The sequence below is a fragment of the Hesperophylax consimilis genome, chromosome 27, assembly GCF_061612785.1.
Source record: "Hesperophylax consimilis isolate HC1 chromosome 27, BYU_Hcon_1.0, whole genome shotgun sequence".
In the NCBI taxonomy this organism is placed as follows: Eukaryota; Metazoa; Arthropoda; class Insecta; order Trichoptera; family Limnephilidae; genus Hesperophylax; species Hesperophylax consimilis.
Window position 1 is genome coordinate 28511957 of NC_142862.1, and position 14612 is coordinate 28526568.

The 14612-nt window shown below is 32.9% G+C and overlaps 1 protein-coding gene across 6 annotated transcripts in view; it reads right to left on the bottom strand.

Annotated features, from left to right (window-relative positions):
• Positions 1-343: 343 nt before the first annotated feature.
• LOC149410896 (uncharacterized) overlaps positions 344-14612 on the bottom strand; it is a 38264-nt gene continuing 23995 nt past the window's right edge. Inside the window, exons 12-13 of one of the 6 annotated variants that reach the window (XR_016304977.1) lie at positions 2099-11029; positions 344-1969 (exon numbers count right to left, since the gene is read on the bottom strand). Coding sequence is in view for 1 of the 6 variants with exons in the window: in XM_089647855.1 (XP_089503981.1) it covers positions 10976-11029 (54 nt within the window). In the remaining 5 variants the exon portion in view is untranslated. Of the gene's footprint in view, positions 11030-14612 lie in introns of all 6 variants that reach the window. The other 5 variants (XR_016304974.1, XR_016304976.1, XR_016304978.1 and 2 more) reach the window with 5 other exon arrangements.

Consider the following 14612-nt stretch of genomic DNA (forward strand, 5'->3'; position numbering starts at 1 on the left):
TCAATAATGTATCCCTTTTTCGTTTTTAAGCCGACGACACCAGACCCGCCAGGATGGCGTCGTTTGAGGCCAATGGGTTAACTGAGCGAAGCCTGTTTTGCATTTCGTCTGTCTGCAAATTTGTACATTCTGTTTCCGTTTCAAGGCGGTGGCCGTTTTAATGGTTCAGTAAAGATTTATTTTTCAAATGGGAAATCTCTGTGTGTATTTGTATTTTCTTGTTGTGATATCTACGTGGTACTTAAATTTGAAAAATAATATATTAAAAAATATAATAAGGGGGAAAAGAGGAAAGGGGGTTTATTTCAGAAAAATAAAATACACAAACGGTTTGAGTCGGTAAAGACAAATTTATTTGAACTTTCTCCAGCAATAAGGTCTCCCTCCCCCCCCCCAGCCCCCGCCCCCGCCAGGTAGTTTTGTCTGAATCATTAATACATATTTAATAACACACTACCCTTTTACATTTCCATATTATATTATATTATAGTGTTTTTCATATTAAATTGGCCGCCATTTGAATCAGACCAAACAAATAAACAAAAAGCATTTTAAAAACTATCCGATTGACAGAACAATAATAATTTTATGAAGTATACCTATATTTTCTAAGCGCCTAAAAGAAGAAAAAATATATAAACATGCCTAAATAAATACATATATTCGTGTCATTATTTACGAAGTTTTATTTAGGTCGTAAAATGGCAATAAGTTATTTATTTGGTAGTCAAACCAATGGCGGCGACACTAATAATAATTATTATTATTCTAGATAAAAAATTAAATTGAAACATTTTTTTTTACTTTTTACACTTTTTTTAAACTTTTTACACGCAATATTTTTATAATACAGTCTGCAGATTTGGTTTGAAATTTATAAATATTTTATATGCTTAACATAATGAATATTATGTTCAAAGATACAACATATTGTTATTATTACTAAATATATTTTTTTTAACAATAGGTTCCTATAACTACATAGCCAGTTTTTTTTTAGTTTTCAGTTGTTAAAATATAAGTATTGTAGGAGATGATTATACAAAATGGTGGGTACAAAGGCGGACTCCATAATAAGCGAGTGAGCCCGGCAATTCTATACATTTCTATGTTCAGTGTAAAAACTTATAACAGTAAGTAGGTTCTTGTATGAAGAATGAAAAGCAACATTTCAACATTAATATGTCCGTGTAGTGTAAAATGGCTGATTAATTGAATTGCTAGCAATATCGTACCGCTTTATTTTGTATATATTATATATTAAGTAAAATCACATCAGTATTGCCATTCAAAAAATGCATGGTTCAAACATAAGCTAATATCTTCTGCATTTATGTCAAGTTGCTCTCTGGTAGGAACCTTGACAAGTTAAGTTGACTGAGAGATACATATTTATATTTGTCAAGTTACTCTCTGGTAGGAACCTTGACAAGACTGAGAGATACATATTTACGTTTGTCAAGTTACTCTCTGGTAGGAACCTTGAAAAGTTAAGTTGACTGAGAGATACATATTTATATTTGTCAAGTTACTCTCTGGTAGGAACCTTGACAAGACTGAGAGATACATATTTACGTTTGTCAAGTTACTCTCTGGTAGGAACCTTGAAAAGTTAAGTTGACTGAGAGATACATATTTATATTTGTCAAGTTACTCTCTGGTAGGAACCTTGACAAGACTGAGAGATACATATTTACGTTTGTCAAGTTACTCTCTGGTAGGAACCTTGAAAAGTTAAGTTGACTGAGAGATACATATTTATATTTGTCAAGTTACTCTCTGGTAGGAACCTTGACAAGACTGAGAGATACATATTTACGTTTGTCAAGTTACTCTCTGGTAGGAACCTTGAAAAGTTAAGTTGACTGAGAGATACATATTTATATTTGTCAAGTTACTCTCTGGTAGGAACCTTGACAAGACTGAGAGATACATATTTACGTTTGTCAAGTTACTCTCTGGTAGGAACCTTGAAAAGTTAAGTTGACTGACAGATACATATTTATATTTGTCAAGTTGCTCTCTGGTAGGAAACTTGACAAGTAAGTTGACTGAGAGATACACATTTACGTTTGTCAAGTTGCTCTCTGGTAGGAACCTTGACAAGTTAAGTCGACTGACATCAGTACTAAAATTTTTGTGAAATACCTGTACGTAGTATGTTTTAAAAAAGCTACTATTTGCTAAAAGCTTTGTTTCAAGTCTTTTGAATAAATTGTATAAGATGTGCAGTATGTATTGTGATTAAGTAATGAAACTAAACGTTAATACATACATTTTTTAAAGAAACTAGTTAGTATTTAAGATTAAAGTGATAGAAAAGATTTAGTTGTATGACATGTTACATTGAAATACATAAGTAATAATTATGAAGTATATAGTTTTAATGTTGGAGAATAGTAATATTCCTTTTGTCTTCAAACTCATGAAATGCGCAGGTTCAATTTTAGTGTTTAAAAAATATATTTAATTTTCGTAGTATAAATTGTAGGACAAACACTTCTAAATATTAAATATAATATGCTACAACAAGTCTTGCGTGCGTATCAACAACAGCAAGCTACGTAGGGACAACCTTGAGTATACGTATTATACACTTCAATATATGTAATAATATTATATTGTAATATCAGAGATAGAATATAATATGTAAACTTTATTATATTAGTAAATAAGGACCGTATTGCCAAGAAATTTGGTGATTTCACTTGCGAATTTCAGGCTTTTTTGCTACATTTTAGTGGTGTATTTAAACGTTTTTTTAATTAATTTACATAATTTAGTATTAAAATGTTGTTATTGGGTAGAGAAAACAAGTTTACGTAGGTTATTATTACAAATTCTTAAATACCTTAGAACAAACTCAGTGAATATAATACATAAACAGTTCTGAATCAATTGAAAAATATATATCAAATCTATAGTTAATATTATACACATTTCCTTCTAATTTTCATATTATTTAACATGGTATGTTGAATGGACAGCTCATAAAATGAGTTAGAGTAGAAAAAAGTAACATTTTTCGTATTTTGTAATTCAGTTCTTTAAAAATAAACATCATTTTTAATGCTAGCATACTAATATGGAAACATCCAATAATGCGTCATAATGCAGTGTTCTAAAAACATGTGTAAATATGTTTATGTCTCATTCAGCGTTGAATAAGGGTTAACTCAACGTACATTATAATCTACGCATTCATAAATGGCTTTAATTTGATTAGTTTGTTAAAATACACTTTTTGCAAGTTATTTGTTTGCAATACAAATACAAATAAATAGTTTTGTCCGTATAAAAACTATTCATTCGTGTTCATATTGCGTATGCACGGGTACAAACAAATTCGTCATATTATTTTAAAGAATGGCTTGCAAAAAGCGTATTTTATTTATATAAAATAATTAAATTAATGCCATCTATGAAAGCATAAATTATAACATACGTTATGTTTTTATGTTAAGGTATTTCTACATATTGCTGTTACCGAGAGATAGTGGTAAAATCGGGAACTACGCTTTATTTGGTACTACGTAATTATGAAATTTAAAAAATGTACATTGAAATCTCTCAGTGGTGATTCTATACAATATCTTATGTACAGTTTAAAACCTAGGCAGAGATGTTTATGTTAGGTTATTTATGCTAACAGCGAGTGGATTATAAAAATATAAGTAGTATTGCAAATCTGGCAAATGTTTATGGTGTAAGGTTTAGAAATTAAGTGCTGACACAACTTTTTCCTAACAATCTCCTCTTCCAGTATGGCTTAAGGCGATGCACTAAATAGTAATGCAAAATCATGTGTTTTTGGTTTGAAAATTTGGTCGCCTAGAAATGTTTCAGATGATTTTATTAAATACCGCAAGTAGAATACATCTTGGCCTTTGAAATAATAGAATATTTTTTACAAGTCTTTTTATAAGCACAGAAAAAAATAATTTATAAGGACTATGAAAACTGCTTCAAAGTTCATAATTTCCTACTTACGAAACCATTTTCGGTTATGGTTTTATTGTATAATGTGGCAAATTAAGTTATTTATAAAATTATCGAAAAACATTTAAATATTTATGCCTGAACATCCACAAAATAAAATAAAAGGCACTTTGTGGCCATGTTTTTTTCTTGCCTAAATCAAAACAGCTGGATGGTGTTAAGCGAGAATTTAAGCCTCATCGCCATCTACATAAGGTGTGTTATTGATGGCGGCTCGATTCAAAATATTACATGACGTAGTGCATCGCCTTAATAACCTAAATTAGAAAAGTGGCGCCATTTTGACATTTAAAATGTTAATTTTGCCAATGTATACAGTAACTAATCTAGCTACAAGTAAAATGCTGACAAACTAAGGGGGTGTTACTTGGCCCATTTTAGCTTTCATCAAATTGTGACGAGTTGTCAATCATAACAGCTAATCAAATACTGAAACAAACACCGTTCAAATGTAAGTAATACAACACCCCAGTTTGGCAGTTTATGACAAATTTTAAATTAAATTAAATGAAAAAATGATGACTTATAGAGGTGTTTTAAAACAATCTTTCGAAATCAGAGTAATAATGTTAATTTTTCTAGAGAACCCCAAAGTGTCTCCAGGGAACCCGAGAGGTAGATTGCGGTTAAAAGGCCAAATATATAACGTTCAGATATTATATACTTTATTTCACTAAATGTGCAGAAATGCTACGCTACGCTTTATAGGCAGCTAGTCAGACAATTTACTTACTTATAAGTGCTAGCAGAGGATAGAATGCCAAACCTTCTATAATACAAACTTAACCCCTATAAGCCGGAGCCCTGCATTTGCAGTGCTAAAGAATTGTGCCCACGCACGTCACAAAGCACTGCAATTGCAGTGTCGACCTTATACATTCATTTCGCCTTTGGATATTACTTCTACTGGGTTGTTTGTTAATCACAAAAATTCAAGTATGATATTGTCTACATTATTTATTGAATATTCTTGCCGGCTCCTACGGGTTAGCTAAAAAGGTGGTTTCAAATCCATTTTCATATTTACAATTACTAAAGTTTCATGGCAAATGGTCTGTTCTCCATTTCACCGCTGAGTACCTACCTATGCTGTGAGACAGAGCTGGCTATTCAGATCTGGTCAGCAATCTGTGCTATTTTTTGTAAAAAAAAAATTGAATACAAAATAATTAGACAACATTTTATCCTCTCTTCATTATCCTTCTTCGTATATCTTCAACTCGCCTTAAAAACTAAACAATCGTTCAAAATGAATTTCCACAGAATTCAGACTGAAATTGTAATTGCGACTGGAGTATTGTATGAGAGAGAGTCGGCATAAAAACTAGACAACTTTTTTTATTTTTTTAATTTCTTTAAAAGAAAGACAAACATTCCCGGGTTACGAATAACCTGACAATATTTGAAAATCTCCTACTACCACCAAAGTAAGCTGAAAATGTTGCTTGTGTTGTGATGGGAGGATTAGCCAGCCGAGGAATTGAACACTGTACGCCTGAGTGGGACACAAGCGCGATGTCAACTCAGCCACCGACCGGTCAAATAAAACTGCAGGTATAATATACAGAGTATGCTTGATTGTCCAATATCTCTTCATTATCATCTGTTATCCCAGATAATACTGTTCCGCCATCCCAATACCAGACCTTAATGTAAAGGACTAAGAAAGAAAAAGGCACAGAAATTTTAAATCCAATAAAAATAAACCCCGTTTTGACACTTTACTTGCTCAAATGAAGGGTAAAATATACTCTGGCAGGCATGACCAACCGGCGGCCCACATTGTGAGCGACATGGGAGAGGTTTAGTGCCCCTGGTTTGACTTTACTTGCTCAAATGAAGGGTAAATATACTCTGACAGGCATGACCAACTGGCGGCCCACATTGTAAGCGACATGGGAGAGGTTTAGTGCCTCAGATTTGACTTTACTTGCTCAAATGAAGGGTAAAATATACTCTGGCAGGCATGACCAACCGGCGGCCCACATTGTTTTGTTTTGCAACCGTTTCCTCCAAACTGAACTCTCAGAGCACTAGCATTTCAGTGGAGAAACATGGTGGAAATTCATTACCGTAAAATGGGGCGACTTTGATGCACTATTTTATATAAGCTTCTTATAACGATACACCAATCACAAAATAAATTACGAGTTAAAATACGCTGGTACTTATATTGTAAAGTATATCAGTGTCTACTATTATAATCGTTGATGAATTTATAAAATATATTACTTTTCTGTCTGAAAACAGCTTTACAATTCAACCATCAATATTTTTTAATATAATTAGAAACAAACTAATTTGAAACTTATTTTCGAAGTATCATTGTATCCACGATGCACAAAAAAAATCATTAAAAAGAAGTGAGTAATTTCTGAGTGGTAGTGAGAATTATTCAGATCCCGCAATGAAAAAGTCGCCCCACTTTACTGTACCTATTTTTAAGTGGATTTCTACTTCGATTTAGGATTGTCATCACATGACTGCCACCAACAAACTATTCATTTCATTCAATCCGCTTTCTTTTAATACACTACGAAGGCATATAAATGTAACGCTCTAACATCTACAAACGATCATTAATCATTCACAAGTCGCCGGTTAAATAATTGACCACTTGGAAATGCGGATCGAGTGACTAAAAACTAATGTCAGAGTTAAAATCGAATATCTTTATAATACCTACCTATCTAAAAGATTAAGCTTTAAACGTTTTCTGTAGCACAATTTGGTTAAACAAGTACTCGTTGATCTTTATTTTTACCGGCTTTTATAGTTTTATTTGCCAAATAATTACTATTTTTGATACTGTAAATATCAATTTAATAGGAGCTTAAAATAATATTTTTTTGAAATTAAAAGGTTCTTCAAAAAAAAAAACATCTAGTACAGAAATCAGCCCAAATGGGTTGCTTTATTTACTTGTGTTTTAAACTAGAAAAATAGAGGACATTAAACAATTCAATTTTTCACAATTTAAGAGGCCACTTTGACAATTTTAATGATAATTATCAAAAAAAATAATCTTTTCCAACCTACTATGTAAATGTAATGAAATAAATGTTTTAAAATAAAAAAATCATAAAAAGGTTTTTTTGGGGTGTTATGCCGTGTGGCGCTAACTCCTTCTTTAGCCAACACAGTGTCCATCATCAGGGCAGATGTCGAAACGTTGGCTAAAGAAGGATTTAGCGCAACACGGCATAACACCCCAAAAAAAAATAACAAAAATACTTTTGGCCGTGAAAATCTTAAATCATATTTCATAAAAAGCCGTTTTTTGTCGGAATTAAAAATTTATATCTGTCAAATTTGTGTTCGTACGTAAATCGGTTGTTTGAAATTTAAATTTAAACCCACAAAAACAGTTATTTTAATAATTCATATTTCATTATATGTGCATAGTAAAAAAGGCAAGATTATTTTTTTAGTAATTACAATTAAATCACAAATAATTGCCACTCTTAAATGGTGAAAAATCGATTTCTTTAATTGCCCACGTATTATAATATAAAGTGGCACAAATCCGTACTAGATTTTTGCTACACCTTTGATTAAAAAAATAATTATTCATTTCCAAACTTAAGTTTTGCATGAAAAAGGCCATGCAACTGTTCCCCATAAGGATATTTTCAAAAAATCAATTCTTGAATGTAACTACTTATTCTGGGGAAACTACTTATGGTAGTTTTTAAATATAATAAGTTATGTACTATTTTTAAAAATATGTAAACACATTATCTAGTAAGACGGTACCATTTAAAAAAAAACAAGCTATTACGAAAATAGAATCAGCTGGCGTATGGTGAAAATTTAGTGTCGGCGATCAAGAAGTTAATAGTTTTTTTTCTTCCATTTATGTTAAAAGCAGTGGCGTCTCGTGACTTTCGGGTGTACTAGGGTGCTAATATTACAAAAAATGCCATTATTGATGTTGTTGTAGCTGAAAATGTCTTTTTTTTCTTCGAATATTCGTTTTATTGTATGAAAAATTTCAGGAAAGCAGTGCGGCGCACGGCCAAACTAAAATCTTTGTACAAAAAATTAAATTTTCAAAAAAAAAAAACGTTTTGGACTAAACATCAATAATGTAGAAATTTTCAAACTTAGCACTCTATCACACTCAAAAGTAATATTTTTTTAACATCTTATACACATAATAAATTATTTTGCAATAAAATCTTTATATAAATGTGAAGTCACTACAGCAGATATGTCACTGTATCTGACATCATTGTAGCAGTTTCACTGTATATGACAACACTACAGTATAGTTTTCAATGTATCTGAAGTCACTACAGCAGAGTTTCACAGTATCTGATGACACTGTAGCAATATACTATTGTCACTATATCTGACGGCACTATAGCAGAGTTTCGCAGTATCTGACGACACTATAGCAGAGTTGTCACTGTATCTGATGTCACTATGGCAGAGTTTCACAGTATCTGATGTCACTATCGCAGAGTTTCACAGTATCAGATGTCACTATAGCAGAGTTTCACAGTATCTGACGACACTATAGCTAAGTCACACGGTACTGTGATGAAAAAGTATAAAATGAAACCATTTTTAGCTTTACAAAAATTAACAAAACTAAAATGAAATACCAAATAAAAAAAACAACTGGGTTTCAAAATTTCAACACTTTCGTTTAATAAAAAAAATATATAATATAATTTAGAATACTAAATTTGTCCGTGACTTAAGTCAGATGTTGCTTACAACTAACTAGCTTACATCATAGTATACTACATATTTGATTTTTATTTATTTTATTCACAGTCAGTTTTTCACATGTTAACATGTGGATTAGCACAACACATAACATTCAAAGAAAATCTCCATCAGCAATACTGGGCATTCTGGGCAGTCGTTTGAAGCTAATTGAAGGTGCAAACAATGTGCTTGCAACACATTTCGATTGCCTGTAAGTAGTAAGTTGAACTCGCCCACATCCCAGTTATAAAAACCAACATTATGGAGTTAAATAGCCAAGTGCCATTTACGCATGATAATCTAGCCGCATTCGGAAAAACAATAATATTATAATAATGTTCTCAAAGGATCAGTTAAAACAGTGATGCACAACCTGCCGAGCATCTTTTCTTAGGGCTCCCTTGGCTTTATTTGGATTTTATTGCAAAGCAGAGAAGTACTCATAAATCGATAAATTGGCCCTCCAGCCAAAAAGGTTGTGCATCTCTGGGTTAAAACATAACATTGTAGAAAGTCTATCACTTTGGAAGAAATTACATTCAGACTTCGAAAGCAAAGTATAACAATACATATTGGATTCAAATTGCAAACACAGCAAACGAAACAGCATCACTTTGTACGAACCACTAATTTATTGATATATATATGTCGCACCAGTTTTGCTTTTACCGAAGATTTCTTCAGGACAGAGACAAACCAGTTGGCGACAAATATATTCCTAAATTAATCTTTAACACATGGCGATTGTCTTGTACATAATTTAATTTAAATCAGATAGTGGGAGGAGAAATAATGGCTGGTGTAATGAATGTTAGGTTACTAAGAAGCAAGTTGTGTTCATTGATTCAATGAGCAGAGGTATTCCACATTGGTATTCGCACTTCTAAACCGGAGCACTTTAGCAATATCATAATATTTGAACGTGTTTAACTAAATATCAGACATGATGTAATCATTAAAAAAAACCTAAAAAATACTTAAGATACAAAATTAAATAATAATAAAAAAAATTGTAGCTAGTTTGGGCCCAACTGAGTGGACCCGCCCCGCGTCCCAGGTAAACATCAGGCGACACCGAGTAGAGACGGTCACCTACTTCTACTCGGGCGCTAATTTTACCCGCATCGCGTGGGTGTCTAAAAATATGTTATTGGCAAATTTTATTTTGTTTCAAAATTGCACATTATTTTTGGTTATCAACTTTATTGTCCCAAATGATATTGCTCTTTTATAAAACATTCCAATTATCATACACAACGGTGTGACAGAACTCGAGGAAATGTGCAAATTCATACTAATTTTATAAGTTCTCCACCTTTTATACAAAAACAAATAATTACACTAAACTTTGAGAAACTCATATTGAATGCACCGCATTCTTTCATTCCTAACAACAATTTGAGAACCTACATAAAGAATGGTAACAAAGATAAGTAGAAATTACCATTCATTTACAAATATTTATTACAAAAACAATAAAATCATACAACTGCACTTATTAAATGGTACAAATACTAACCACTTCCCGAGATATAGAAAGTTAGATGGACATTGGATGTTAATACATTATTGGGGTACAATTTCTAGAGATTCCTGTCCGCTTTCAAATCCGAATGTTGGAAACTACCATTCCATCTGCAACAAGTTATGTATTTTGATATGCAGGTTTATTCAATGCAGTGGTTAGTATTTTCACCACTCAACAGAAGGGTACATGTTTGGAAATCAGTCACTGAACTAAAATAACTTTCACTTCAAATGTTTCTCTGTGAAGAACAACTTTGGATCATGTATGACGCAAGCAGGATTATTGAAAAAGAAAGGCGTGCTTTCAAATAATATTGATTTCATGACCATTAACCCTTTGATTGTTGGTGGCAACATTTTTTCCATTTATTATAACAAAATGAGAAGAAATAATTGGAAGTATCTATCGATATCCAAAGCACATACAAATACACAAAAATCTAATAAAAATATTTCTAAATGTGAACATTGAATCAGTATTCTTTAAATGATCATGTCATCAATATTAATAAAAACATAATTTCTTAATAATTCTGTATCTATTCGACCGAGGTATTTCAAAACAAATTAACAATACTTTTCAAAAGCACAAAGCTGTACATTAAAAAAAAAAAAACACTTCAATGGTGATTTTTTACAATTATTAATTGTCTCTTTGCCGAAGCATATTTTCCAGGTGTGAATACTTTATGCCTGCCATAAGGGGCAGGATTCGCTACGCACACTCGGGTCACTTCTGATAACTTGGATGCTGTCCGTTCCCCATAACGATGCCACTCAAGCCCTGTAAATATAACCAAAATACCTCCATATAAATGTTGCACTTTACCAAATACCAAAGAAATATATTTAAAATTGTATAAAGTAAAGAAAACAACAACTTGATTAGAGTGACACGGAAGCTACCAGATTGTAATGCTAACTAACTCTAACTATTATCTCAAAACATGAAAGTCTGTTCGTGTTATTATTAATCAATATTCAACATTCCATGTATGTACTACGAAAACTATTCGATGAAAAATTAATCCAATGTGCTTAAACATTGAATAGATAATTCAATTCACGAGACGTCTACTGTGTGTTACTTTTGCAAAAGGTCTACAAGTTTAAATAATATAAGAGTTCATTGTTGTCTAACTATTGCCATAATGCTTTAAGAAAGTAGTGACACTTTCTAGTTCAGGTAAACATGTATGAGTTAGTTATCACTTGACCTATCATGTCCCAAGTCACAATATAAGAGTCCATTGTTGACTAACTATTGGCATAATGCTTTAAGAAAATAGTGACACTTTCTAGTTCAGGTAAACATGTATGAGTTAGTTATCACTTGACCTATCATGTCCCAAGTCACAATATAAGAGTCCATTGTTGACTAACTATTGGCATAATGCTTTAAGAAAATAGTGACACTTTCTAGTTCAGGTAAACATGTATGAGTTAGTTATCACTTGACCTATCATGTCCCAAGTCACAATATAAGAGTCCATTGTTGACTAACTATTGGCATAATGCTTTAAGAAAATAGTGACACTTTCTAGTTCAGGTAAACATGTATGAGTTAGTTATCACTTGACGTATCATGTCCCAAGTCACAATATAAGAGATGTATGAGGTTTAAACCATTTGGTATATTATATATTTAATGAATACATTAATAAAATGCCGGTATTTGGTGTACAGTGCGGTAAATGTAAGGTATTCTGGCCAAAAACTACTCTGTTTCTTTCAAGTGTAGCTTAATTTAGTGCTACTGTTTATTAAAAACACAACCTTCTGCTATAACCAATAATGAATGCAGTCGTCACTTACCTTGTTTTCAAATTCGGCAACTGGCCAAAGTGTGCAACTTATTCGTTGCAGCTCATCAACTTTCATAATAAGGTTTTTACATCTAAGTAAGTAAGAGGATAATCGCAAATAAACCAAATTTTTAATTTCATTACAACTTTTTGTTGATAAATATCACCCTTGGATTGGCATGGTTTACCGATTGTACATCATAATATAATATTTATTGCAAAACACAACATCATTTGACTATTGTTTTTTATTGCTTTGCTTTGTTTTGGGAATGGGAAATCGGGAAAACCGTTTAAAACATTTCTAACTGATGAATAAAAAAAATATCTAAAACATAAATATGAAGACTTTAATTTTTCTAGCTTATTTAGGCGGAGTGTGGATGATTTACAAGGATTACCTTCGTGGAGTTCTATGAACATAAAATATAATTGTTGTTAAGATTAAGACTACCCAAAAACCCGGGGAGTTTAAGCACAGAGCCGAGGGCAAATGACTTCATAGTTACTAAACCCAAAGGTACATGAAATATTATAACAATTGGGAGACCAGAAAAATAAATTGGAAATATGAAAACAACTTGAGTCATAAAACACGAGGTCTGTTTGTTTAAATGATTGAAAAGTGAAGTTATCAAGCCCATGCTAGAATCCTAGCACTTATTTTTAAAACCTCAGGTCACCAATTTAAGGTGAAGCCGCAATCCTGAGGTTAAAATGATAAAGGTGAAGCCGCAATCCTGAGGTTAAAATGATAAAGGTGAAGCCACAATCCCAGTGTCAGTAACTTTTAAGTCATAAAACCCAACAGAATCAAAGCCACAAATCCCAGTGCCATAAAAGCCAAGCCAATATTGAGACATATTCACGAGAAGAGATAGTTGAAGTGAAAGATAAGCGGTAGGACTTAAAACAATATGAAATGAAATAAGTTTGAAAACAACAAAAGATTGAAATGGTTGATTTGTTAGGAAAGTTAACCCAAAACCTGGAGGAGTGAAATATGTGTAAAAAGATTTAAAACTAAGTATGTATGTATTGTGGAGGGAACCTCGTGACTAGGCAGTCAGCGCTCGCCGCAGGATTCACCAGGCTGAATATCTCATTGGCTCGGTGGCTGATGTGAGATGGAAACAGAACAGTTCATGGTTCAACATGTCCTGTGGCCTGACAGCACAAGTTGACTAGGCCAAGACTGGGAAACTAGCCGATATGATTAGGCCAAGACTGGGAAACTAGCCGAAATATGTGTAAAAAGATTTAAAACTAAGTTTGTATGTATTGTGGAGGGAACCTCGTGACTAGGCAGTCAGCGCTCGCCGCAGGATTCACCAGGCTGAATATCTCATTGGCTCGGTGGCTGATGTGAGATGGAAACAGAACAGTTCATGGTTCAACATGTCCTGTGGCCTGACAGCACAAGTTGACTAGGCCAAGACTGGGAAACTAGCCGATATGATTAGGCCAAGACTGGGAAACTAGCCGAAATATGTGTAAAAAGATTTAAAACTAAGTTTGTATGTATTGTGGAGGGAACCTCGTGACTAGGCAGTCAGCGCTCGCCGCAGGATTCACAAGGCTGAATATCTCATTGGCTCGGTGGCTGATGTGAGATGGAAACAGAACAGTTCATGGTTCAACATGTCCTGTGGCCTGACAGCACAAGTTGACTAGGCCAAGACTGGGAAACTAGCCGATAAATCATTTTCAAAATAATAACTTAAAGATGTTAGTACAACCCCTGAAAATGTTAAGATAGATATACCATACCAACCAAGTAAGAAATAAACCAAAAAATGTATACAAGGATTTTGTATTTTTTCTTTCAGACTTCCGATTCTGTTGTGCTGTGAAATAGTAGAATATATGTATTGAACTATACAGCAAGTATCAGAGGTAGGATTGAACTCTTGAACTCACAGATGACAGTTCAAGCCACAGTTTGTAAAGCACATCCATTCAGCCACCAAGCCAGTGAGTTGGTAATAAAAATTGACATACAATCATGATTGGGTTTAGCAGAGGTTGTGGAATAAACAGTATAAACAATAAATGAAAGTTTGGACCAGAATACTCCGCCCGGGACCTACGCACATGGAATAGACAAAAAGTGAGATCATTATAATATGTATTTACATCTGGTATACAGTTGGCTGCACAAGTGTTCAAACAGAACACTGTTGCAGCAGACTGTACACGGTGTTATGTTATTGGGGCACTTCACCTCTAGAACCTTCAAACGGTGAGACTAATTAAATAATTCCACGTCTTTACCCTTTTCAGAGGCAAGTCAGGTAGCAAGTCGGCAAAGGGGTTAAAAATGCTATAAGTTTCAAACAAAATAAACACACAATTAATCCCTTGAAAATTAGTACACAGTTAGTGTTTTAACAACCTTACTAATTATTATGGGAAACAGAAAATGTTATAAATGACATTTTCACTAAATATCTACCTTAACTACGTTACATAAAAAAATCAACTATGTATTTAAACAAACAGCTACGTCGTGCATATAGTACATAATAATAATAAATAAAATGAATGCATCGGGTACAGAAC